At 40.8% G+C, this 25,496-nt stretch overlaps 1 protein-coding gene across 1 annotated transcript in view; it reads right to left on the bottom strand.

Annotated features, from left to right (window-relative positions):
* Positions 1 to 3,636: 3,636 nt before the first annotated feature.
* Positions 3,637 to 25,496, bottom strand: part of ahnak (AHNAK nucleoprotein) — a 34,476-nt gene continuing 12,616 nt past the window's right edge. The window contains exon 6 of the mRNA XM_034543025.1: positions 3,637 to 25,382. Coding sequence (XP_034398916.1) covers positions 4,629 to 25,382 — 20,754 coding nt within the window. The 3' untranslated portion in view covers positions 3,637 to 4,628. The remainder of the gene's footprint in view (positions 25,383 to 25,496) is intronic.

Genomic DNA, 25,496 nt, shown 5'->3' with positions numbered 1-25,496 from the left:
AGAGAAATGTCAGCTGCACAGGACATAGTGCCACCAATTGGTCAGTTAACTATTGTTTTTTAACATGTTTAACATCTTAAGAATAAGAATATTATCGTAAATAATGCCATAGAATTACCATAGAAAATCATAGAAATTGTCAAATTCACAAGAAAAATAATAAGGATTTATAGTATAGTATCAAAAAACAAACATTAAACAAATATAATACAAATATTGCAGCATCGTATGTAAAAGAAAGATTTGATATCATAAACATCTGATAGTATAAAGTATGCCATCAAAGAGTCAAAACATGTCATAACAGTATCACAATAGTCAGTCATATCAGTATGACATAAAAAGGTCATGAAAAAATCAACTATGCCAAAAATAACCTATGCCAAAAAAAATAATAATGCAAAATATTAGTAGTGTGCAAGATAAAAATTAAAATGTACATTTAAATAAAATTAGCTCTTGTATTACTAGTTCTAGTAGTAGTAGTAGTAGTTGTTGTAGTTGTATTTGATGTTGTGCTAGTAATTGTATTAGTAGTACGCACACAGTTGTGTGAATGTGATACAAATTCTTATTTCGTCCTTCTCTTCTTTTCTTTCCAGCTGAGTTTCTCCACGTCGTCTTTTACTGTACGAACTCAGAGTGTTGAGTTGGCTCTCAGATTATTTAAATTGTGGTTTACTATTACATAACCCTCTCCTTCTTTCTCCCAGAGGAGACACAACGATGGAAACTTGAACCCAGTACTGGTGCCCGCTCTAATAGGAACTAACCTACCGCGCTACTAATGCGTACTTTGAACTATTCTCTTTGTGTATTTGACTTTTTCATTGTGGGTGTTGACCTCAAAATGTACTGCACCACATCTGGATTGAACACAAAATCTGCAACCTTTAGTTTAGACCAGTCTTCTCTTACCCTGAGCAATCTGATCTAACACACTTAACAATTGTTTCATGGCATATTTGATATCTTCACTTTACATGCTAAATCCTATAATATACTGTAACTTTTTGGGGAATTTTTGGGGATTTTCTTTTTTATTGCGCACTATACTATGATCTTTTTTTAAATGCTATTCTCTGACTTTTTTCAATTTACCATACGATAACTTGTGTATGCCTTTTGTATAACTTTTCCATTTTTTTCTGGCTTTTTTTCGACATACTAGACAATTAATTTGTTTTACATTTTTTTAGATCTTTATGATGACTTCTTCACTGCAAACACTTGTTTAGCCAGCATTTTGATTACACTGTTTCAAGAAACATTCAAGTTTGACGAAGACATAAGGTTATGTGTATGTGCACGCCATCTAAATAAAAGCAGCTGTAGACAATAAACTAGCAGCCCTGCAAACAGTTTGTAGATATTCACTTTCAACAGGGGCAGTTGTGCTGAGTTACAAACAAAAGACAAGACTTTCAAAGAATAATTTTAAAAAAAAGGTTTTATTAATGTGTTGAGTATTTTACTGACCCAAGAGACAAAAGTCCTCATCTTCAATAACTTATTCACTGACTCATTCCTTCTACATGCTACTGCTAGCCCTGCTGTGAGAAAGACAATCACTTTGGAGCTTGTAACTCAGTACTTGCTCTCCCTTTCCTGCATGGGCACAATCCTTGCCCTGAGCTGAAGGTCTAACTCAACATTGCTTATATTCACCGTAGTAAAGCTAGTGCAGGGCCTTTGCACCAGGAAATGACATTACTACTGCCTGTGCTTGTGAGTGGATGCTCCAAAAAGTGGTCACGGCGCAAATGTTTGTAATGTGTGCGCAGAATGCGCGATCAGAGCTTTTTAGATGTGACCAGGTCACACTCACAAAGCATGTTAAATAGGACAGGGTCCTGTAAAGATCACAATCGGAGCCACAAGGCTGGTCTCGGCACACCGTCACAGAGATCCCTCGAGGGGATCCTCCCACACTGAGCAGCTGTAAATAAGCTTATTTTCAACACTGTGTTGGAAAAATAAAAATCCTGAAAGTTATTATATTGACAAACTTTCTCAAAATAATCACTTGCTATCCCATAATTCAGACATAGAATAATGACTTAATAATAATAATAATGAATAATTCTGAGGAACTAAGTCATAATTATGAGATGGTAAGTCATCTTTGTCTTTGTTTTACAGTGTCAGAAATGGGCTTCCATACTTCCCTCACCCACTGAGCTTGAAGTGTAAAAGTATTTTCAGTGTGATATAAAACAGGCTGGCCGAGACTGTCTAGGTAATTGATGAGAAACTCTGAGTGCTAAAACTTGACAAAAACAACGCACAAATGATTATATTCAACCGGAGCGAACCAGAGGAGTGGCAAGAAGAAAACACCGTTTGTGAGAGGATGCGGGGCTACAGGGGCACTGCAGCGCTGTCTGCGGGTGTGTGTATCAGCTGGCTGTCTGAAAGAAGAGAAGAGTGAGAAAGTGCCATAGGTAAAAGTGTATGAATAGTGTACCGATGCAATGATGAATGATTGTTCTCGAATCCCAAATCTTGAGTCTCAAGTCTCATCTCAAGTCAGAGTATGTGCGACTTAAGTGCCACTTGAATCCAAGGCAGATACTTGTCCCCATCTCTGCTCAAGCAGCTCACTAGCTCACTCACGTTACTCCTTCTCCCAGCCCGGAGCCTGCTCCCTGTACAAAGCTAAAGGTCTGAATCAGGCACAAATCACTCACTCACCCACACATCGCATGACACAGTTTATAACTGTCCCTCTGTCCATTTTTAGTAGTTTACAACATTTTGATTAATAAATAATGAAACCCAATAATCTGTAATTAGTGGTTAATATTTAAATATATATGAGAATTATTCTCTTTACCTCAGACTTGGTTAATTGTTTAATGTTGCAGTGTGTGAGTGGTGGCGATGTGCTCAGCATTGTGTGTACTGGTAGTTCATTAGCTGTTAGCTGTTGGCCTAAAAAACCATCCAACACAATGAAAGTGTGCAAACTGTTTTCATCCACTGCGTTTCTGGCCACCAAGGTACTCAGCAGTGTGTGAACTGATAGTTTTGTAAGTTGTTAGCTGATAGCCAAACATACTTTCCCGAAGTGAGCAAATGGATTTCCCCCCATCATGTCTGTGGGTGCAGAGACGTACTCAGCTGTATTATCATTAGTGGCCCTGGTCAGAGTATAGGGAGCGAGGAGTCAGCAGACAGTCAATGGCAATATAACATAGGCATCAAAGGTGTTTGGAGAAAGTAAGTCACTCCAACCATGAGAGGTCTTTGATCATGCAGTTATAACTAGCCTACCAAATGTGTATGCAGTTTGCAGTAGCATAACGCAAAATTAGCCGAGTACAGACACAGAGGTGTACATGCAATTATGGACGCATGCACGCACATACGCAAGCTACTTAACTGTATACAAAGTACAATTAGTTAATATACACAAAAGTGTATACACTATAACTTTTAAAATAGAGTAATTGTAGTGAAGTTATTTTACATCGTTGTATTGGTACTTAACAACTCAATGATGACTCAAGTTGGATTAATTGATGAATGATTTGTATTCATTAAAAACTTTGATAAAATGACTAACGTAGAATAAAATACATCAATCAAGTATTGCCGATACCATATCACATGATTAAGACACTTGCAAAGACAGATCTTTTTATTTAGTTTATTTGGCAGAATGCACACAAAAGAATAGACCCAAATAATCATGCTCTATCTCCATCATATCTGATCAAAACTATGCAACTCGCTATTATTAACACATATTACATTTTTTTTGCAATCAAAAAGTGAGTTTCTTATTTTTATTTTATTTTTTTTACATTATCTTAAGGTGAGTGTACAAATGGAGAGTGACAGGAAATAAAAAAGGGTCATAAAACAGGTAAGGATGAAAATGATACAGGATTTGGAAGCAAAACATGTTGAAAACAAATGAAACATTGCATATTTATTCATAAATGTTACACAATCAGAGGGTGAATAAAGTTTCTAACAAAATGAACAGCATTTCAGAGAATTGGTAGTTTCCAAACAGTGATTGTCTTTGCAAATACGGCACAACATCACTACTCTTTAGAATGGATTATAAAGGGTCAGCTCTATCTTGCCTAAATATGCTTCTATAAGGATTATATTATTACAAAGCTTGAAAATATAATAATGTCATACATAAAAGAACTGGTAACTGTTTATAATTGTGTCTGGTTGTACAAACATCTTCCTTCAAAATAACAATTGTAACTATCTGTTCTGTGCAATAGACCCCTGGATACAAATATACCACACCTGTTCCTTAATAACATTCAATTATTGGAATAAAATAGGACAAAATAACAACCCTGTAATAAACTATTTGTGAGAATTTGGTGGGATGGCATGTGTTCAATAAATCTGGACTATGTACAAAAAACAATATTTATTACTACAATACAAATCAATCTTATTTACAGTTATAAGGGATTTTGAACAATCTCATGCACTCCTGTCTAATTACTGAAAAAAAGTTTACACAGAGTTAACAATATTGAGATGACTGTGTACGTGCCCTTAGGTTTTAAAGATGTATACATTGAATTATTTCTCAGTTCAATTTGTCTATCTGGGTGTATATGAAAGAGTTTAATTTACCTCATAATTAATCATTTTTTGGGTGAAACAGATAGTTCAAGTCTTGGGAACCTGAAACCACCTCTTGAACCACTGTCACTGCTGGAAGATGAAGACAATCTCGATATTTTAGAGGGTAGATTAACACCTGCACCCGCTTCCCCCTCCTCACCAAGTGAAACTTCATATGAGCCCTTTGACTTTGAACCAAAACCTCCAAAGGTGCCAAACTTCAACTTGCCTTTCTTTCCTTTGCTCTTGCTTCCTCCCAGGTCTAATGAAATGTCACCACCCTCAGCATCTAAGTGAGCTGAAGGGGAACTTACTGCAAGCTCCCCCTCATCACTCAGAGAAGTAGACCGATGCCTTGATTTCTTCAATAGATCCAGTGAGGCTGACTTGCCTTTAGTTGACACACTGAGCCCAGGATCACCCTCTACTTGTCCACCTATCAGTTCCCCAGTATGTACCTTACTGCCTTTTCCACTTGTACTCAATTCTACCTCTGGTCCTCGAAGGTCACCTGCACTACTGCCCTTTGCTTTTGATTTGCCAAACATTTTTGGCATCTTTAACTTTACCTTTCCTTCTCTGTGCCTCAGTTCTGGACTGGGAACCTCAACATTTTGTGAACTGACTTGGCAACTGACAGATGGAGACTTTATGTTCATTCCTCCACTAGCTGATGCAACATGTCCTTCACCTGCCTGGCCTTCCATCTGAGGCAGAGCAATACCAAATTTAGGTACCTTGATTTTGGGAAATGTTACAGTACCTTCTGGGTAATGAAGGCCACCGCTGGCACTGCCCCCAGCACTTGCATCAAACTCTGAACCACCTTTCACATTAATTTTTTGGCCTGTAAAACCTGCACTCAATGTTGCCTCTCCTTGTCTGTTAAGATGTGCATCAATATCCGAAGTGGAAATGTTCACATTTGGCATTTTTAATTTTGGATTCATTTTAACATCCGTTTCTCCGAAATGAACTTTTGGACTCTCAATACTAGAAGTATCAATAGCAGTGTTCAAGCTAGCAGATGGAAAATCTATGTCAGGTGATTTGAATCCTTCTGAAAAAGATCCATCACCTTTCAACTTTGGTGATTTGATATCAAATTCCACATTCGGAAAATGAAGCTTACCAAAAAGAGGCTTCTTTGCCTTTGATCCTTTGACATGAATATTAGGTGTGTCTGAATCCAAGTCTGCTGCTGGTGTTTCTATGTCTATATTAAGTTTCTTTGCCCTTCCTTTCACTTTAGGAAGTTTAAATTTCCCCTTTTTCCCCTTTACATTGACATTCATATCAGAGGCATCAAGACTTGCTTCAGTATCTGGGAAACTCATTTCTGTTTTGGAACCGTGTGCTTCCACACTGAGTTCTGGGGATTCCATTCCAAATTTAGGACCTTTGAACTTGGGAAATGTAACTCCGGTCCATACAGGGTCAACAGATCTTGGTCCAGCAATGTTATAATTTGGACCTCTGATATCTGCTTCCAATTTGGGAACTGATGCATCCATCTTTCCTTTGACTTGAGATCCTTTTACTTTGACATCAACATCAGGTGCTGTCATGTCAATGTTTCCTTTGGGAAGTTTTAGATCAACATCCGAACCCTCCCATTTTGGACCTTTGATGTTGAATGATGGCATTGACATTTTAGGCATTTCAAATCCACCCTTAGGCCCCTTGATATTAAACTCTGGACCTTTAATGTCAACTTCAGGGGTGTTCACATCAATGTTAGTTTTGGACATGTTTATATTAATATCTGGACCTTCAACCTTTGGAACTTTGGTGCCAAATGATGGCATTTTGATTGAAGGCATATCAAATCCACCCTTTGGCCTTTCAATATCAACTTCTGGACCTTTGATGTCAATGTCAGGTTTTTTAATGTTTCCTTTGGTCTGTGGTACTGTCATATCCATGTTAGGTCCTTTCAGATTGAAATCCACATCTGGCATGGAGAGTTTAGGCCCTGAAATGCTTGGCATGTTGAATTTGGGTCCTCTGATTTTACCACTTGGACTCTCAATGTCAAAATCTGGTCCTTTGATATCATAGTCAGGAGCGTTAATGTCAATATCAGATTTCGGGAGGCTGACATCAACATCTGGTCCTTCAATGTTTGGACCTTTTAGTCCAAAAGAGGGCATATTAAATTTAGGCATTTTAAATCCTCCTTTGTGGCCTTCAATGTCGACGTCTGGTCCTTCAATATCAACCTTCGGAGTTTTGATGTCACCCTCAATCTTTGGAACTGACACATCAACATCTCCCTTCATTTTGGGCCCTTTCAGACTCACATCCCATTCTGGCAGCTTGGGTACTGATATTGATGGCAGTTGGAATTTGGGTCCTTTCAATTTTACATCAGGACCTTCAACATCAAAGTCCGGTCCTTTAATATTAGCATCAGGTACTTTAACATCAATGTTACCTTTGGGAAGGTTTATATCAACATCCGGACCTTCCACTGTATGACCTTTGAAGCCAAATGATGGCATTTTGATTTTAGGCATTTCAAATCCACCTTTGTGACCTTCAATATCAACCTGTGGACCTTGGATGTCAACTTCAGGTGTTTGTATGCCTCCCTTTATCTTTGGCACTGACATATCCACATCACCTTTCATTTTGGGACCTTTTAGATTGAAATCCACATCTGGCATGGAGAGTTTAGGACCTGAAATGCTTGGCATGTTGAATTTGGGTCCTCTGATTTTACCACTGGGACTCTCGATGTCAAAATCCGGTCCTTTGATATCCAAGTCAGGAGGGTTAATGTCAATATCAGCTTTCGGGAGGCTGACATCAACGTCTGGTCCTTCAATGTTTGGACCTTTTAGTCCAAAGGAGGGCATTTTAAATTTTGGCATTTTAAATCCTCCTTTGTGGCCTTCAATGTCAATCTCTGGACCTTGGATGTTAACTTCGGGTGTTTTTATGTCTCCCTTTATCTTTGGCACAGACATATCCACATCACCTTTCATTTTGGGACCTTTCAGATTGAAATCCACATCTGGCATGGAGAGTTTAGGTCCTGAAATGCTTGGCATGTTGAATTTGGGTCCTCTGATTTTACCACTTGGACTCTCCATGTCAAAATCTGGTCCCTTGATATCCAAGTCAGGAGCGTTAATGTCAATATCAGCTTTCGGGAGGCTGACATCAACGTCAGGTCCTTCAATGTTTGGACCTTTTAGTCCAAAGGAGGGCATATGAAATTTAGGCATTTTAAATCCTCCTTTGTGGCCTTCAATGTCGACATCTGGTCCTTCAATGCCAACCTTCGGAGCTTTGATGTCACCCTCAATCTTTGGAACTGACACATCGAAATCTCCCTTCATTTTGGGCCCTTTCAGATTGACATCCCATCCTGGCATCTTAGGTCCAGATATTGATGGCAGTTGGAATTTGGGTCCTTTCAATTTTACATCAGGACCTTCAACATCAAAGTCCGGTACTTTAATGTTAGGATCAGGTACTTTAACATCAATGTTACCTTTAGGAAGGTTTATATTAAGATCCGGACCTTCCACCTTTGGACCTTTGAAGCCAAATGATGGCATTTTGATTTTAGGCATTTCGAATCCACCTTTGTGACCTTCAATATCAACCTGTGGACCTTGGATGTCGACCTGAGGTGTTGTTATGCCTCCCTTTATCTTTGGCACTGACATATCCACATCACCTTTCATTTTGGGACCTTTCAGATTGAAATCCACATCTGGCATGGAGAGTTTGGGTCCTGAAATGCTTGGCATGTTGAATTTGGGTCCTCTGATTTTACCACTTGGACTCTCAATGTCAAAATCTGGTCCTTTGATATCCAAGTCAGGAGCGTTAATGTCAATATCAGCTTTCGGGAGGCTGACATCAACATCTGGTCCTTCAATGTGTGGACCTTTTAGACCAAAGGAGGGCATATGAAATTTAGGCATTTTAAATCCTCCTTTGTGGCCATCAATGTCGACATCTGGTCCTTCAATGTCAACCTTCGGAACTTTGATGTCACCCTCAATCTTTGGAACTGACACATCGAAATCTCCCTTCATTTTGGGCCCTTTCAGACTCACATCCCATTCTGGCAGCTTTGGTACTGATATTGATGGCAGTTGGAATTTGGGTCCTTTCAATTTTACATCAGGACCTTCAACATCAAAGTCGGGTCCTTTAATATTAACATCAGGTACATTAACATCAATGTTACCTTTTGGAAGGTTTATATCAACATCCGGACCTTCTACTTTTGGACCTTTGAAGCCAAATGATGGCATTTTGATTTTAGGCATTTCAAATCCACCTTTGTGACCTTCAATATCAACCTGTGGACCTTGGATGTCAACTTCAGGTGTTTGTATACCTCCCTTTATCTTTGGCACTGACATGTCCACATCACCTTTCATTTTGGGACCTTTCAGATTGAAATCCACATCTGGCATGGAGAGCTTAGGTCCTGAAATGCTTGGCATGTTGAATTTTGGTCCTCTGATTTTACCACTTGGACTCTCAATGTCAAAATCTGGTCCTTTGATATCCAAGTCAGGAGTGTTAATGTCAATATCAGCTTTCGGGAGGCTGACATCAACGTCTGGTCCTTCAATGTTTGCACCTTTTAGTCCAAAGGAGGGCATATTAAATTTAGGCATTTTAAATCCTCCTTTGCGGCCTTCAATGTCAACATCTGGGGCTTTGATATCAACCTTGGGAGCTTTGATGTCAGCCTTAATCTTTGGAACTGACACATCGAAATCACCCTTCATTTTGGGACCTTTCAGATTGAAATCCACATCTGGCATGGAGAGTTTAGGTCCTGAAATGCTTGGCATGTTGAATTTGGGTCCTCTGATTTTACCACTTGGACTCTCCATGTCCAAATCTGGACCCTTGATATCCAAGTCAGGAGCGTTAATGTCAATATCGGCTTTCGGGAGGCTGACATCAACGTCTGGTCCTTCCATGTTTGGACCTTTTAGTCCAAAGGAGGGCATATGAAATTTAGGCATTTTAAATCCTCCTTTGTGGCCTTCAATGTCGACATCTGGTCCTTCAATGTCAACCTTCGGAGCTTTGATGTCACCCTCAATCTTTGGAACTGACACATCGAAATCTCCCTTCATTTTGGGCCCTTTGAGACTCACATCCCATTCTGGAAGCTTTGGTACTGATATTGATGGCAGTTGGAATTTGGGTCCTTTCAATTTTACATCAGGACCTTCAACATCAAAGTCCGGTCCTTTAATATTAGCATCAGGTACATTAACATCAATGTTACCTTTTGGAAGGTTTATATCAACATCCGGAACTTCCACTTTTGGACCTTTGAAGCCAAATGATGGCATTTTGATTTTAGGCATATCAAATCCACCTTTGTGACCTTCAATATCAACATGTGGACCTTGGATGTCAACTTCAGGTATTGTTATGCCTCCTTTTATCTTTGGCACTGACATATCCACTTCACCTTTCATTTTGGGACCTTTCAGATTGAAATCCACATTTGGCATGGAGAGTTTAGGTCCTGAAATGCTTGGCATGTTGAATTTGGGTCCTCTGATTTTACCACTTGGACTCTCAATGTCCAAATCTGGTCCTTTGATATCCAAGTCAGGAGTGTTAATGTCGATATCAGCTTTCGGGAGACTGACATCAACATCTGGTCCTTCAATGTTTGGACCTTTTAGTCCAAAGGAGGGCATTTTAAATTTAGGCATTTTAAATCCTCCTTTGTGGCCTTCAATGTCAACCTGTGGACCTTGGATGTCGACCTCAGGTGTTTTTATGCCTCCCTTTATCTTTGGCACTGACATATCCACATCACCTTTCATTTTGGGACCTTTCAGATTGAAGTCCACATCTGGCATGGAGAGTTTAGGTCCTGAAATGCTTGGCATGTTGAATTTGGGTCCTCTGATTTTACCACTTGGACTCTCCATGTCCAAATCTGGTCCCTTGATATCCAAGTCAGGAGCGTTAATGTCAATATTAGCTTTCGGGAGGCTGACATCAACTTCTGGTCCTTCAATGTTTTGACCTTTTAGTCCAAATGAGGGCATTTTAAATTTAGGCATTTTAAATCCTCCTTTGTGGCCTTCAATGTCGACATCTGGTCCTCCAATGTCAACCTTGGGAGATTCGATGTCACCCTCAATCTTTGGAACGGACACATCGAAATCTCCCTTTATTTTTGGCCCTTTCAGACTCAAATCCCATCCTGGCATTTTGGGTCCAGATAATGATGGCAGTTGGAATTTGGGTCCTTTCAATTTTACATCAGGGCTTTCAACATCAAAGTCCGGTACTTTAATGTTAGCATCAGGTAATTTAACATCAATGTTACCTTTTGGAAGGTTTATATCAACATCCGGACCTTCCATTTTTGGACCTTTGAAGCCAAATGATGGCATTTTGATTTTAGGCATATCAAATCCACCTTTGTGACCATCAATATCAAGCTCTGGACCTTGGATGTCAACCTCAGGTGTTTTTATGCCTCCCTTTATCTTTGGCACTGACATATCCACATCACCTTTCATTTTGGGACCTTTCAGATTGAAATCCACATCTGGCATGGAGAGTTTAGGTCCTGAAATGCTTGGCATGTTGAATTTGGGTCCTCTGATTTTACCACTTGGACTCTCAATGTCAAAATCTGGTCCTTTGATATCCAAGTCAGGAGCGTTAATGTCAATATCAGCTTTCGGGAGGCTGACATCAACATCTGGTCCTTCAACGTTTGGACCTTTTAGTCCAAATGAGGGCATTTTAAATGTAGGCATTTTAAATGCTCCTTTGTGGCCTTCAATGTCGACATCTGGTCCTCCAATGTCAACCTTCGGAGCTTTGATGTCACCCTCAATCTTTGGAAATGACACATCGACATCTCCCTTCATTTTGGGCCCTTTCAGACTCACATCCCATCCTGGCATCTTGGGTCCAGATATTGATGGCAGTTGGAATTTGGGTCCTTTCAATTTTACATCAGGACCTTCAACATCAACGTCCGGTACTTCAATGTTAGCGTCAGGTACTTTAACATCAATGTTACCTTTTGGAAGGTTTATATCAACATCCGGACCTTCTACTTTTGGCCCTTTGAAGCCAAATGATGGCATTTTGATTTTTGGCATTTCAAATCCACCTTTGTGACCATCAATATCAACCTCTGGACCTTGGATGTTAACTTCCGGTGTTTTTATGCCTCCCTTTATCTTTGGCACTGACATATCCACATCACCTTTCATTTTGGGGCCTTTCAGATTGAAATCCACATTTGGCATGGAGAGTTTAGGTCCTGAAATGATTGGCATGTTGAATTTGGGTCCTCTGATTTTACCACTTGGACTCTCAATGTCAAAATCTGGTCCTTTGATATCCAAGTCAGGAGCATTAATGTCAATATCAGCTTTCGGGAGGCTGAAATCAACTTCTGGCCCTTCAATGTTAGGACCTTTTAGTCCAAAGGAGGGCATTTTAAATTTAGGCATTTTAAATCCTGCTTTTTGGCCTTCAATGTCAACCTGTGGACCTTGGATGTCAACGTCAGGTGTTTTTATGCCTCCCTTTATCTTTGGCACTGACATATCCACATCACCTTTCATTTTGGGACCTTTCAGATTGAAATCCACATCTGGCATGGAGAGTTTAGGTCCTGAAATGCTTGGCATGTTGAATTTGGGTCCTCTGATTTTACCACTTGGACTCTCCATGTCCAAATCTGGTCCCTTGATATCCAAGTCAGGAGCGTTAATGTCAATATCAGCTTTCGGGAGGCTGACGTCAACGTCTGGTCCTTCAATGTGTGGACCTTTAAGGCCAAAGGAGGGCATATGAAATTTAGGCATTTTAAATCCTCCTTTGTGACCTTCAATGTCGACATCTGGTCCTTCAATGTCAACCTTCGGAGCTTTGATGTCACCCTCAATCTTTGGAACTGACACATCAACATCTCCCTTCATTTTGGGCCCTTTCAGACTGACATCCCATTCTGGCAGCTTGGGTACTGATATTGATGGCAGTTGGAATTTGGGTCCTTTCAATTTTACATCAGGACCTTCAACATCGAAGTCCGGCCCTTTAATATTAGCATCAGGTACTTTAACATCAATGTTACCTTTGGGAAGGTTTATATCAACATCCGGACCTTCCATTTTTGGACCTTTGAAGCCAAATGATGGCATCTTGATTTTAGGCATTTCAAATCCACCTTTGTGACCTTCAATATCAACATGTGGACCTTGGATGTCGATCTCAGGTGTTTTTATGCCTCCCTTTATCTTTGGCACTGACATATCCACATCACCTTTCATTTTGGGACCTTTCAGATTGAAATCCACATCTGGCATGGAGAGTTTAGGTCCTGAAATGCTTGGCATGTTGAATTTGGGTCCTCTGATTTTACCACTTGGACTCTCAATGTCAAAATCTGGTCCTTTGATATCCAAGTCAGGAGCGTTAATGTCAATATCAGCTTTCGGGAGGCTGACATCAACGTCTGGTCCCTCAATGTTTGGCCCTTTTAGTCCAAATGAGGGCATATGAAATTTAGGCATTTTAAATCCTCCTTTGTGGCCTTCAATGTCGACATCTGGTCCTTCAATGTCAACCTTCGGAGCTTTGATGTCACCCTCAATCTTTGGAACTGACACGTCGAAATCTCCCTTCATTTTGGGCCCTTTCAGACTCACATCCCATTCTGGCAGCTTTGGTACTGATATTGATGGCAGTTGGAATTTGGGTCCTTTCAATTTGAGATCAGGACCTTCAACATTGAAGTCCGGTCCTTTAATATTAGCATCAGGTACTTTAACATCAATGTTACCTTTGGGAAGTTTTATATCAACATCCGGACCTTCCATTTTTGGACCTTTGATGCCAAATGATGGCATTTTGATTTTAGGCATTTCGAATCCACCTTTGTGACCTTCAATATCAACCTGTGGACCTTGGATGTCGATCTCAGGTGTTTTTATGCCTCCTTTTATCTTTGGCACTGACATATCCACATCACCTTTCATTTTGGGACCTTTCAGATTGAAATCCACATCTGGCATGGAGAGTTTAGGTCCTGAAATGCTTGGCATGTTGAATTTGGGTCCTCTGATTTTACCACTTGGACTCTCAATGTCAAAATCTGGTCCCTTGACATCCAAGTCAGGAGCATTAATGTCAATATCAGCTTTCGGGAGGTTGACATCAACGTCTGGTCCTTCAATGTTTGGACCTTTTAGTCCAAAGGAGGGCATATGAAATTTAGGCATTTTAAATCCTCCTTTGTGGGCATCAATGTCGACATCTGGTCCTTCAATGTCAACCTTCGGAGCTTTGATGTCACTCTCAATCTTTGGAACTGACGCATCAAAATCTCCCTTCATTTTGGCCCCTTTTAGACTCACATCCCATTCTGGCAGCTTTGGTACTGATATTGATGGTAGTTGGAATTTGGGTCCTTTCAATTGTACATCAGGACCTTCAACATCAAAGTCCGGTCCTTTAATATTAGCATCAGGTACTTTAACATCAATTTTACCTTTGGGAAGGTTTATATCAACATCCGGACCTTCCAATTTTGGACCTTTGAAGCCAAATGATGGCATTTTGATTTTCGGCATTTCAAATCCACTTTTGTGACCTTCAATATCAACCTGTGGACCTTGAATGTCAACTTCAGGTGTTTGTATACCTCCCTTTATCTTTGGCAGTGACATGTCCACATCACCTTTCATTTTGGGACCTTTCAGATTGAAATCCACATCTGGCATGGAGAGTTTAGGTCCTGAAATGCTTGGCATGTTGAATTTGGGTCCTCTGATTTTACCACTTGGACTCTCAATGTCAATGCCTTGTCCTTTGATATCCAAGTCAGGAGCGTTAATGTCAATATCAGCTTTCGGGAGGCTGACATCAATGTCTGGTCCTTCAATGTTTGGACCTTTTAGTCCAAAGGAGGGCATATTAAATTTAGGCATTTTAAATCCTCCTTTGCGGCCTTCAATGTCAACATCTGGGGCTTTGATATCAACCTTGGGAGCTTTGATGTCAGCCTTAATCTTCGGAACAGACACATCGAAATCTCCTTTTATTTTGGGACCTTTCAGATTGAAGTCCACATCTGGCATGGAGAGTTTAGGTCCTGAAATGCTTGGCATGTTGAATTTGGGTCCTCTGATTTTACCACTTGGACTCTCAATGTCAAAATCTGGTCCTTTGATATCCAAGTCAGGAGCGTTAATGTCAATATCAGCTTTCGGGAGGCTGACATCAACGTCTGGTCCTTCAATGTTTGGACCTTTTAGTCCAAAGGAGGGCATATTAAATTTAGGCATTTTAAATCCTCCTTTGTGGCCTTCAATGTCGACATCTGGTCCTTCAATGTCAACCTTCGGAGCTTTGATGTCACCCTCAATCTTTGGAACTGATACATCAACATCTCCCTTCATTTTTGGCCCTTTCAGACTCACATCCCATTCTGGCAGCTTGGGTACTGATATTGATGGCAGTTGGAATTTGGGTCCTTTCAATTTTACATCGTGACCTTCAACATCGAACTCCGGTCCTTTAATATTAGCATCAGGTAGTTTAACATCAATGTTTCCTTTGGGAAGGTTTATATCAACATCCGGACCTTCCATTTTTGGACCTTTGAAGCCAAATGATGGCATTTTGATTTTAGGCATTTCAAATCCACCTTTGTGACCTTCAATATCAACCTGTGGACCTTGGATGTCGACCTCAGGTGTTTTTATGCCTCCCTTTATCTTTGGCACTGACATGTCCACATCACCTTTCATTTTGGGACCTTTCAGATTGAAATCCACATCTGGCATGGAGAGTTTAGGTCCTGAAATGCTTGGCATGTTGAATTTGGGTCCTCTGATTTTACCACTTGGACTCTCAATGTCAAAATCTGGTCCTTTGATATCCAAGTCAGGAGCGTTAATGTCAATATCAGCTTTCGGGAGGCTGACATCAACGTCTGGTCCTTCAATGTTTGGACCTTTTAGTCCAAAGGAGGGCATATTAAATTTAGGCATTTTAAATCCTCCTTTGTGGCCTTCAATGTCGACATCTGGTCCTTCAATGTCAACCTTCGGAGCTTTGATGTCACCCTCAATCTTTGGAACTGACACATCAACATCTCCCTTCATTTTGGGCCCTTTCAGACTCACATCCCATTCTGGCAGCTTGGGTACTGATATTGAAGGCAGTTGGAATTTGGGTCCTTTCAATTTTACATCAGGAACTTCAACATCAATGTCTGGTACTTTAATGTTAGCATCAGGTACTTTAACATCAATGTTACCTTTGGGAAGGTTTATATCAACATCCGGACCTTCCATTTTTGGACCTTTGAAGCCAAATGATGGCATTTTGATTTTAGGCATTTCAAATCCAGATTTGTTACCTTCAATATCAACCTGTGGACCTTGGATGTCAACTTCAGGTGTTTGTATGCCTCCCTTTATCTTTGGCACTGACATATCCACATCACCTTTCATTTTGGGACCTTTCAAATTGAAATCCACATCTGGCATGGAGAGTTTAGGCCCTGAAATGCTTGGCATGTTGAATTTGGGTCCTCTGATTTTACCACTTGGACTCTCAATGTCAAAATCTGGTCCTTTGATATCCAAGTCAGGAGCGTTAATGTCAATATCAGCTTTCGGGAGGCTGACATCAACGTCTGGTCCTTCAATGTTTGGACCTTTTAGTCCAAAGGAGGGCATATTAAATTTAGGCATTTTAAATCCTCCTTTGTGGCCTTCAATGTCGACATCTGGTCCTTCAATGTCAACCTTCGGAGCTTTGATGTCACCCTCAATCTTTGGTACTGACACATCAACATCTCCCTTCATTTTGGGCCCTTTCAGACTCACATCCCATTCTGGCAGCTTGGGTACTGATATTGATGGCAGTTGGAATTTGGGTCCTTTCAATTTTACATCAGGACCTTCAACATCAAAGTCCGGTCCTTTAATATTAGCATCAGGTACTTTAGCATCAATGTTACCTTTGGGAAGGTTTATATCAACATCTGGACCTTCCATTTTTGGACCTTTGAAGCCAAATGATGGCATTTTGATTTTAGGCATTTCAAATCCACCTTTGTGACCTTCAATATCGACTTGTGGAGCTTTGACGTCAATGTCTGGTATTTTTATTTCTCCTTCAATGTTTGGAGATGACGCATCCACATCACTTTTGAGTTTGGGACCTTTCAAATTGAAATCCACATCTGGCATGGACAATTTTGGTCCTGAGATGTTTGGCATTTTCAGTTTTGTTCCCTTGATTCTTCCATCAGGAGTCTCAATTTTAACATCTGGTCTTTCAATGTCAACATTGGGAAGATTAACATCAACTTCTGGCATTTCAACCTTTGGGCCTTTGAAACCAAACTTTGGCATCTTGAATTTTGCTCCTTTAGTTTTCGAACCAGTCATTCCAAGGTCAAGATCAAGACGTTCAGAGCTACCACTCTTCCCTTTGATGCTGATTCCCCCTTTTACCATTTCAACATCCGTTTCTGGTGCCTTTATCTTTGGGTTCTTAAAACCAAACTTTGGCATTTTGAATTTAGATTTCTTTGAGCCAATTTCTGGAACATCAATTGTGACATCTGGACCCTCAAGTTCAGCTTTTGGAAGTTGAACACCCCCTTTTAAATCACCTTTTAAGGTTGGCCCCTTCAGATTGATGTCAACAACTGGCAATGATATATTTGGTCCAGATATTTTTGGTAACTTCACCTTAGGCCCAGTAAGTTGTCCCTCTGGAATTCCAAAATCGACATTAGGACCTTTGATTTCAATCTCAGGGGTTTTTATGTCTCCCTCAATCTTTGGAGTGGCCACATCTCCCTTTATCTTTGGTCCTTTGAGACTAAAATCCAATTCTGGCATTTTTGGACCTGATAACGATGGCATTTGTATTTTAGGCATGTCAAATCCATTCTTAGAACCTTGAATATCGAACTCTGGACCTTTAATATCTACGTTAGGTGCTTTAACGTGAATGTCAGCTTTGGGAAGGTTTATATCAACATCCGGACCTTCCACTTTTGGACCTTTGAAGCCAAATGATGGCATTTTGATTTTAGGCATTTCAAATCCACCTTTGTGACCTTCAATATCAAGCTCTGGACCTTGGATGTCGACCTCAGGTTTTTTTATGCCTCCCTTTATCTTTGGCACTGACATATCCACATCACCTTTCATTTTGGGACCTTTCAGATTGAAATCCACATCTGGCATGGAGAGTTTAGGTCCTGAAATGCTTGGCATGTTGAATTTGGGTCCTCTGATTTTACCACTTGGACTCTCAATGTCAATGCCTTGTCCTTTGATATCCAAGTCAGGAGCGTTAATGTCAATATCAGCTTTCGGGAGGCTGACATCAACGTCTGGTCCTTCAATGTTTGGACCTTTTAGTCCAAAGGAGGGCATATTAAATTTAGGCATTTTAAATCCTCCTTTGTGGCCTTCAATGTCGACATCTGGTCCTTCAATGTCAACCTTCGGAGCTTTGATGTCACCCTCAATCTTTGGAACTGACACATCAACATCTCCCTTCATTTTGGGCCCTTTCAGACTCACATCCCATTCTGGCAGCTTGGGTACTGATATTGATGGCAGTTGGAATTTGGGTCCTTTCAATTTTACATCGGGACCTTCAACATCAAAGTCCGGTCCTTTAATATTAGCATCAGGTACTTTAACATCAATGTTACCTTTGGGAAGGTTTATATCAATATCCGGACCTTCCATTTTTGGACCTTTGAAGCCAAATGATGGCATTTTGATTTTAGGCATTTCAAAACCACCTTTCTGACCTTCAATATCAACCTGTGGACCTTGGATATCGACCTCAGGTGTTTTTATGCCTCCCTTTATCTTTGGCACTGACATATCCACATCACCTTTCATTTTGGGACCTTTCAGATTGAAATCCACATCTGGCATGGAGAGTTTAGGTCCTGAAATGCTTGGCATGTTGAATTTGGGTCCTCTGATTTTACCACTTGGACTCTCAATGTCAAAATCTGGTCCTTTGATATCCAAGTTAGGAGCGTTAATGTCAATATCAGCTTTCGGGAGGCTGACATCAACGTCTGGTCCTTCAATGTTTGGACCTTTTAGTCCAAAGGAGGGCATATTAAATTTAGGCATTTTAAATCCTCCTTTGTGGCCTTCAATGTCGACATCTGGTCCTTCAATGTCAACCTTCGGAGCTTTCATGTCACCCTCAATCTTTGGAACTGACACATCAACATCTCCCTTCATTTTGGGCCCTTTCAGACTCACATCCCATTCTGGCAGCTTGGGTACTGATATTGATGGCAGTTGGAATTTGGGTCCTTTCAATTTTACATCAGGACCTTCAACATTAAAGTCCGGTCCTTTAATATTAGCATCAGGTCCTTTAACATCAATGTTACCTTTGGGAAGGTTTATATCAACATCCGGACCTTCCATTTTTGGACCTTTGAAGCCAAATGATGGCATTTTGATTTTAGGCATTTCAAATCCACCTTTGGGACCTTCAATATCAACCTGTGGACCTTGGATGTCAACCTCAGGTGTTTTTATGCCTCCCTTTATCTTTGGCCCTGACATATCCACATCACCTTTCATTTTGGGACCTTTCAGATTGAAATCCACATCTGGCATGGAGAGTTTAGGTCCTGAAATGCTTGGCATGTTGAATTTGGGTCCTCTGATTTTACCACTTGGACTCTCAATGTCAAAATCTGGTCCTTTGATATCCAAGTCAGGAGCATTAATGTCAATATCAGCTTTCGGGAGGCTGACATCAACATCTGGTCCTTCAATGTTTGGACCTTTTAGTCCAAAGGAAGGCATATGAAATTTAGGCATTTTAAATCCTCCTTTGTGGCCATCAATATCAACATCTGGTCCTTCAATGTCAACTTTCGGAGCTTTGATGTCACCCTCAATCTTTGGAACTGACACATCAACATCTCCCTTCATTTTGGGCCCTTTCAGACTCACATCCCATTCTGGCAGCTTGGGTACTGATATTGATGGCAGTTGGAATTTGGGTCCTTTCAATTTTACATCAGAACCTTCAACATCAAAGTCCGGTCCTTTAATATTAGCATCAGGTACATTAACATCAATGTTACCTCTTGGAAGGTTTATATCAACATCCGGACCTTCAATTTTTGGACCTTTGAAGCCAAATGATGGCATTTTGATTTTAGGCATTTCAAATCCACCTTTGTGACCTTCAATATCAACCTGTGGACCTTGAATGTCGACCTCAGGTGTTTTTATGCCTCCCTTTATCTTTGGCACTGACATATCCACATCACCTTTCATTTTGGGACCTTTCAGATTGAAATCCACATCTGGCATGGAGAGTTTAGGTCCTGAAATGCTTGGCATGTTGAATTTGGGTCCTCTGATTTTACCACTTGGACTCTCAATGTCAAAATCTGGTCCTTTGATATCCAAGTCAGGAGCGTTAATGTCAATATCAGCTTTCGGGAGGCTGACATCAACATCTGATCCTTCAATGTTTGGACCTTTTAGTCCAAAGGATGGCATATGAAATTTAGGCATTTTAAATCCTCCTTTGTGGCCTTCAATGTCGACATCTGGTCCTTCAATGTCAACTTTCGGAGCTTTGATGTCACCCTCAATCTTTGGAACTGACACATCAACATCTCCCTTCATTTTGGGCCCTTTCAGACTGACATCCCATTCTGGCAGCTTGGGTACTGATATTGATGGGAGTTGGAATTTGGGTCCTTTCAATTTGAGTTCAGGACATTCAACATCAAAGTCCGGTCCTTTAATATTAGCATCAGGTACTTTAACATCAATGTTACCTTTGGGAAGGTTTATATCAACATCCGGACCTTCCATTTTTGGACCTTTGATGCCAAATGATGGCATTTTGATTTTAGGCATTTCAAATCCACCTTTGTGACCTTCAATATCAACCTGTGGACCTTGGATGTCGACCTCAGGTGTTTTTATGCCTCCCTTTATCTTTGGCACTGACATGTCCACATCACCTTTCATTTTGGGACCTTTCAGATTGAAATCCACATCTGGCATGGAGAGTTTAGGTCCTGAAATGCTTGGCATGTTGAATTTGGGTCCTCTGATTTTACCACTTGGACTCTCAATGTCAAAATCTGGTCCTTTGATATCCAAGTCAGGAGCGTTAATGTCAATATCAGCTTTCGGGAGGCTGACATCAACGTCTGGTCCTTCAATGTTTGGACCTTTTAGTCCAAATGAGGGCATATGAAATTTAGGCATTTTAAATCCTCCTTTGTGGCCTTCAATGTCGACATCTGGTCCTTCAATGTCAACCTTCGGAGCTTTGATGTCACCCTCAATCTTTGGAACTGATACATCAACATCTCCCTTCATTTTTGGCCCTTTCAGACTCACATCCCATTCTGGCAGCTTGGGTACTGATATTGATGGCAGTTGGAATTTGGGTCCTTTCAATTTTACATCAGGACCTTCAACATCGAAGTCCGGTCCTTTAATATTAGCATCAGGTAGTTTAACATCAATGTTTCCTTTGGGAAGGTTTATATCAACATCCGGACCTTCCATTTTTGGACCTTTGAAGCCAAATGATGGCATTTTGATTTTAGGCATTTCAAATCCACCTTTGTGACCTTCAATATCAACCTGTGGACCTTGGATGTCGACCTCAGGTGATTTTATGCCTCCCTTTATCTTTGGCACTGATATGTCCACATCACCTTTCATTTTGGGACCTTTCAGATTGAAATCCACATCTGGCATGGAGAGTTTAGGTCCTGAAATGCTTGGCATGTTGAATTTGGGTCCTCTGATTTTACCACTTGGACTCTCAATGTCAAAATCAGGTCCTTTGATATCCAAGTCAGGAGTGTTAATGTCAATATCAGCTTTCGGGAGGCTGACATCAACGTCTGGTCCTTCAATGTTTGGACCTTTTAGTCCAAAGGAGGGCATATTAAATTTAGGCATTTTAAATCCTCCTTTGTGGCCTTCAATGTCGACATCTGGTCCTTCAATGTCAACCTTCGGAGCTTTGATGTCACCCTCAATCTTTGGAACTGACACATCGAAATCTCCCTTCATTTTTGGCCCTTTCAGACTCACATCCCATTCTGGAAGCTTGGGTACTGATATTGATGGCAGTTGGAATTTGGGTCCTTTCAATTTTACATCAGGACCTTCAACATCGAAGTCCGGTCCTTTAATATTAGCATCAGGAACTTTAACATCAATGTTACCTTTGGGAAGGTTTATATCAACATCCGGACCTTCCATTTTTTGACCTTTGAAGCCAATTGATGGCATTTTGATTTTAGGCATTTCAAATCCACCTTTGTGACCTTCAATATCGACCTGTGGACCTTGGATGTCGACCTCAGGTGTTTTTATGCCTCCCTTTATCTTTGGCACTGACATGTCCACATCACCTTTCATTTTGGGACCTTTCAGATTGAAATCCACATCTGGCATGGAGAGTTTAGGTCCTGAAATGCTTGGCATGTTGAATTTGGGTCCTCTGATTTTACCACTTGGACTCTTTATGTCCAAATCTGGTCCCTTGATATCCAAGTCAGGAGCGTTAATATCAATATCAGCTTTCGGGAGGCTGACGTCAACGTCTGGTCCTTCAATGTTTGGATCTTTTAGTCCAAAGGAAGGCATATTAAATTTAGGCATTTTAAATCCTCCTTTGTGGCCTTCAATGTCGACGTCTGGTCCTCCAATGTCAACCTTCGGAGCTTTGATGTCGCCCTCAATCTTTGGAACTGACACATCAAAATCTCCCTTCATTTTGGGCCCTTTCAGACTCACATCCCATTCTGGCAGCTTGGGTCCTGATACTGATGGCAGTTGGAATTTGGGTCCTTTCAATTTTACATCAGGACCTTCAACATCAAAGTCCGGTAATTTAATGTTAGCATCAGGTACTTTAACATCAATGTTACTTTTGGGAAGGTTTATATCAACATCCGGACCTTCCACTGTTGGACCTTTGAAGCCAAATGATGGCATTTTGATTTTAGGCATTTCAAATCCACCTTTGTGACCTTCAATATCAACCTGTGGACCTTGACTGTCGACCTCAGGTTTTTTTACGCCTCCCTTTATCTTTGGCACTGACATATCCACATCACCTTTCATTTTGGGACCTTTCAGATTGAAATCCACATCTGGCATGGAGAGTTTGGGTCCTGAAATGCTTGGCATGTTGAATTTGGGTCCTCTGATTTTACCACTTGGACCTTCAATGTCAAACTCTGGAACATCCGGTCCTTGAACGTCAATTTCTGGAGCATTAATGTCTACTTTAGGCATTTTGACATCAATGTTAGCTTTAGGAATATTATAATCTCCTTCAGTACTATCCACTTTTTGTCCTTTTATGTTAAATGAGGGCATCTTAATTTTAGGTATTTCAAATCCTGCCTTTGCCCCCTCAATGTTGACCTTTGGAACTTTAATGTCAACATCAGCTGTTTTTATGTCTCCCTCTATCTTTGGAGCGGACACTTCACCTCTGAGTGTTGGACCTTTCAGATGGAAATCCACATTTGGCATTGTGGTTTTTGGTCCTGCTATGGTTGGCCTGTGGAATTTGTCTCCTTTTAGTGTTGCATTCGGTCCTTTAGTTCCAACTCCTGGCACGTCAATGTTAACATCAGGTGCTTTCACATCCATGTTTAGATCCACATCTTGACCAACCAATTCTGGATCTTTGATTTTAAAGGTTGGTATCTTGATTTTAGGCATTTCAAATCCACCCTTTGTTTTTTCAATATCAACCTGTGGACCTTTAATGTCTACTTCAGGTGCTGTTATGTCTCCTTTAATCTTTAGTTTGGTCAAAGCCATATCACCTTCAAGTTGTTGACCTTTCAGGCCAATGGACGGCATTGTAAGTTTTGAACGGTTGAATTCACCTTTAGGTCCCTCAAGGTCAATATTCACTTTGGGAGCTTGTATGTCTATATCAGGGCTCTCAAATTTCACTTTGGATGCTTTAATGTCAACCTCAGGTGCCTTGACATCAATTTCAGGTTTTGTTAGTTTTATATCAACATCTTGAGCTTCCATCTTCGGTCCAGTAAAGCCAAACGATGGAATTTTGATTCCAGGGATCTCAAATCCACCTTGAGGCATTTCAATATCAACTTCTGGTCCTTCAACTTTAGATGTTGTTGTGTGTCCCTCAATCTTTGGAACTGACACGTCCACATCTCCCTTCACATTTCTTCCTTTCAGACTGATATCCCATTCTGGAGTTGTGGGCCCTGTTTTGGATGGTGCTTTAAAGTCAACCCCAGAAGCTTTCACATCAAAGTTTGGTCCCTTGGCCCCAAATGATGGTGTCTTTATCTGGGGCATTTTTAAATTGCCTTCCTTCTTCTCAATATTTATAGCTGGAACTTTAATGTCTATTTTCGGTGCCTTTATTTCTCCCTCAGTCTTAGCCACTGTTACATCAATATTTCCCCCAACCTTGAAATCCTCTGTATCTGGCCCAGATAAAGATGGAATTTTAACCTCAGACATTTTGTATTTGATATCACTCATTGGTACTTTGGTTTGAATGCTTGAATGGATTTCAGGTGCGTTGAGCTCTGCCTCTGGAAGTCTTACATTGACAACTGGTCCAGGAACAGACATACATGCATCAGCACTGTGTTTAACCCTATTTCCCTCTTCCTTATTTTCTTTCATTCCAAACACAGGCATCTTGACTGTTTTCATGCCACCTACAGTGCCCTCATTTTTATACCCTGGAACTTCAATGTCTATTCCAGGTGCTTTATTTCCTCTCTTTGTGCTTGGCAGGCTGACATCAACCTCACCTTTCAACTTTGGACCCTCAATGTTGACATTGTCACCTGCCATTGAAATCTTGCCTGGCGCTGAGGAATATCCTTTACTGACATTATCAACTTGTATTATTGGTCCTCCAAGTCTGATGCCTGATCCCTTTGCCTGTGGGTGACTGATGGTAGTTTCAGATACCTTCATCTTTGTCCTCTCACCTAAACTGGTGTCAATACTTCCCTCCTGTGTTTTATCCATGGAAGAAGTCAAAATCTGTAGGCCTTTTCCTGGTAAAGAAAGACCAATTGACCCTCCGTTCTCATCAGTTGCGGTTACGTCTGCACCTCCCAACCCTCCTATTGTAACATGCCCACTACCAGTGTTTGTGCTGTCTCTTAATGTCATGCTTGTTCCTGACATCTGAATTCTTCCATCACCTTGCTCCCCACTCCCTCTTGAGAACTCAAAGCCTCTCTGGCCTTTACCCTCTGTTACTCCAAAGCTAGGCCCTTTGAATCTGGAACCTTCTACCTCTCTTGTAGTCATTGTGAACTGACCTTTCCCACTGCCCCATCCTGTCTCTGTGGAGCTAACATGTGGCCCAGTGTAAGAGACATTACTTGACTCAAAAACTCCCTCTTCTGCTCCCACTTTACCTGAAGGGCTGGCTTGGAAGATTTGTGTACGAGGAGAGCCATCACCAGATTCGTGCCTTAGCCCCTTGAACTCTGGGCTTGAAAGTTCATGTTGCTCACTTATGCCACCTGGCATATCCACTGTGTAGGTGGTGATGCGGCGGGTGATGGTCGTAACTGTGCTGCCATCGGTGCTTGTGCTGCTATGCCGCTCTGTGCGAACATCTACTCCCTCTGCAAGGTCTTCAGACTTCAGCCTTGGTTTAATCTTCTTTGAATATATTCTCTTATAGTCCTCATCCTCTCCACTCTGTAGAAAAAGACAGTAAGACATACAACATGGAAATGTTATCATCCCATGTACTTTGTTCATTAGATGCCCCACAAACAAATCAGTGATCATAGCATTTAAAAATATAACTTA

Source organism: Cyclopterus lumpus, chromosome 10 (assembly GCF_009769545.1).
Source record: "Cyclopterus lumpus isolate fCycLum1 chromosome 10, fCycLum1.pri, whole genome shotgun sequence".
NCBI classification, from domain to species: domain Eukaryota; kingdom Metazoa; phylum Chordata; class Actinopteri; order Perciformes; family Cyclopteridae; genus Cyclopterus; species Cyclopterus lumpus.
This window is presented reverse-complemented; position numbering and strand designations above follow the sequence as displayed.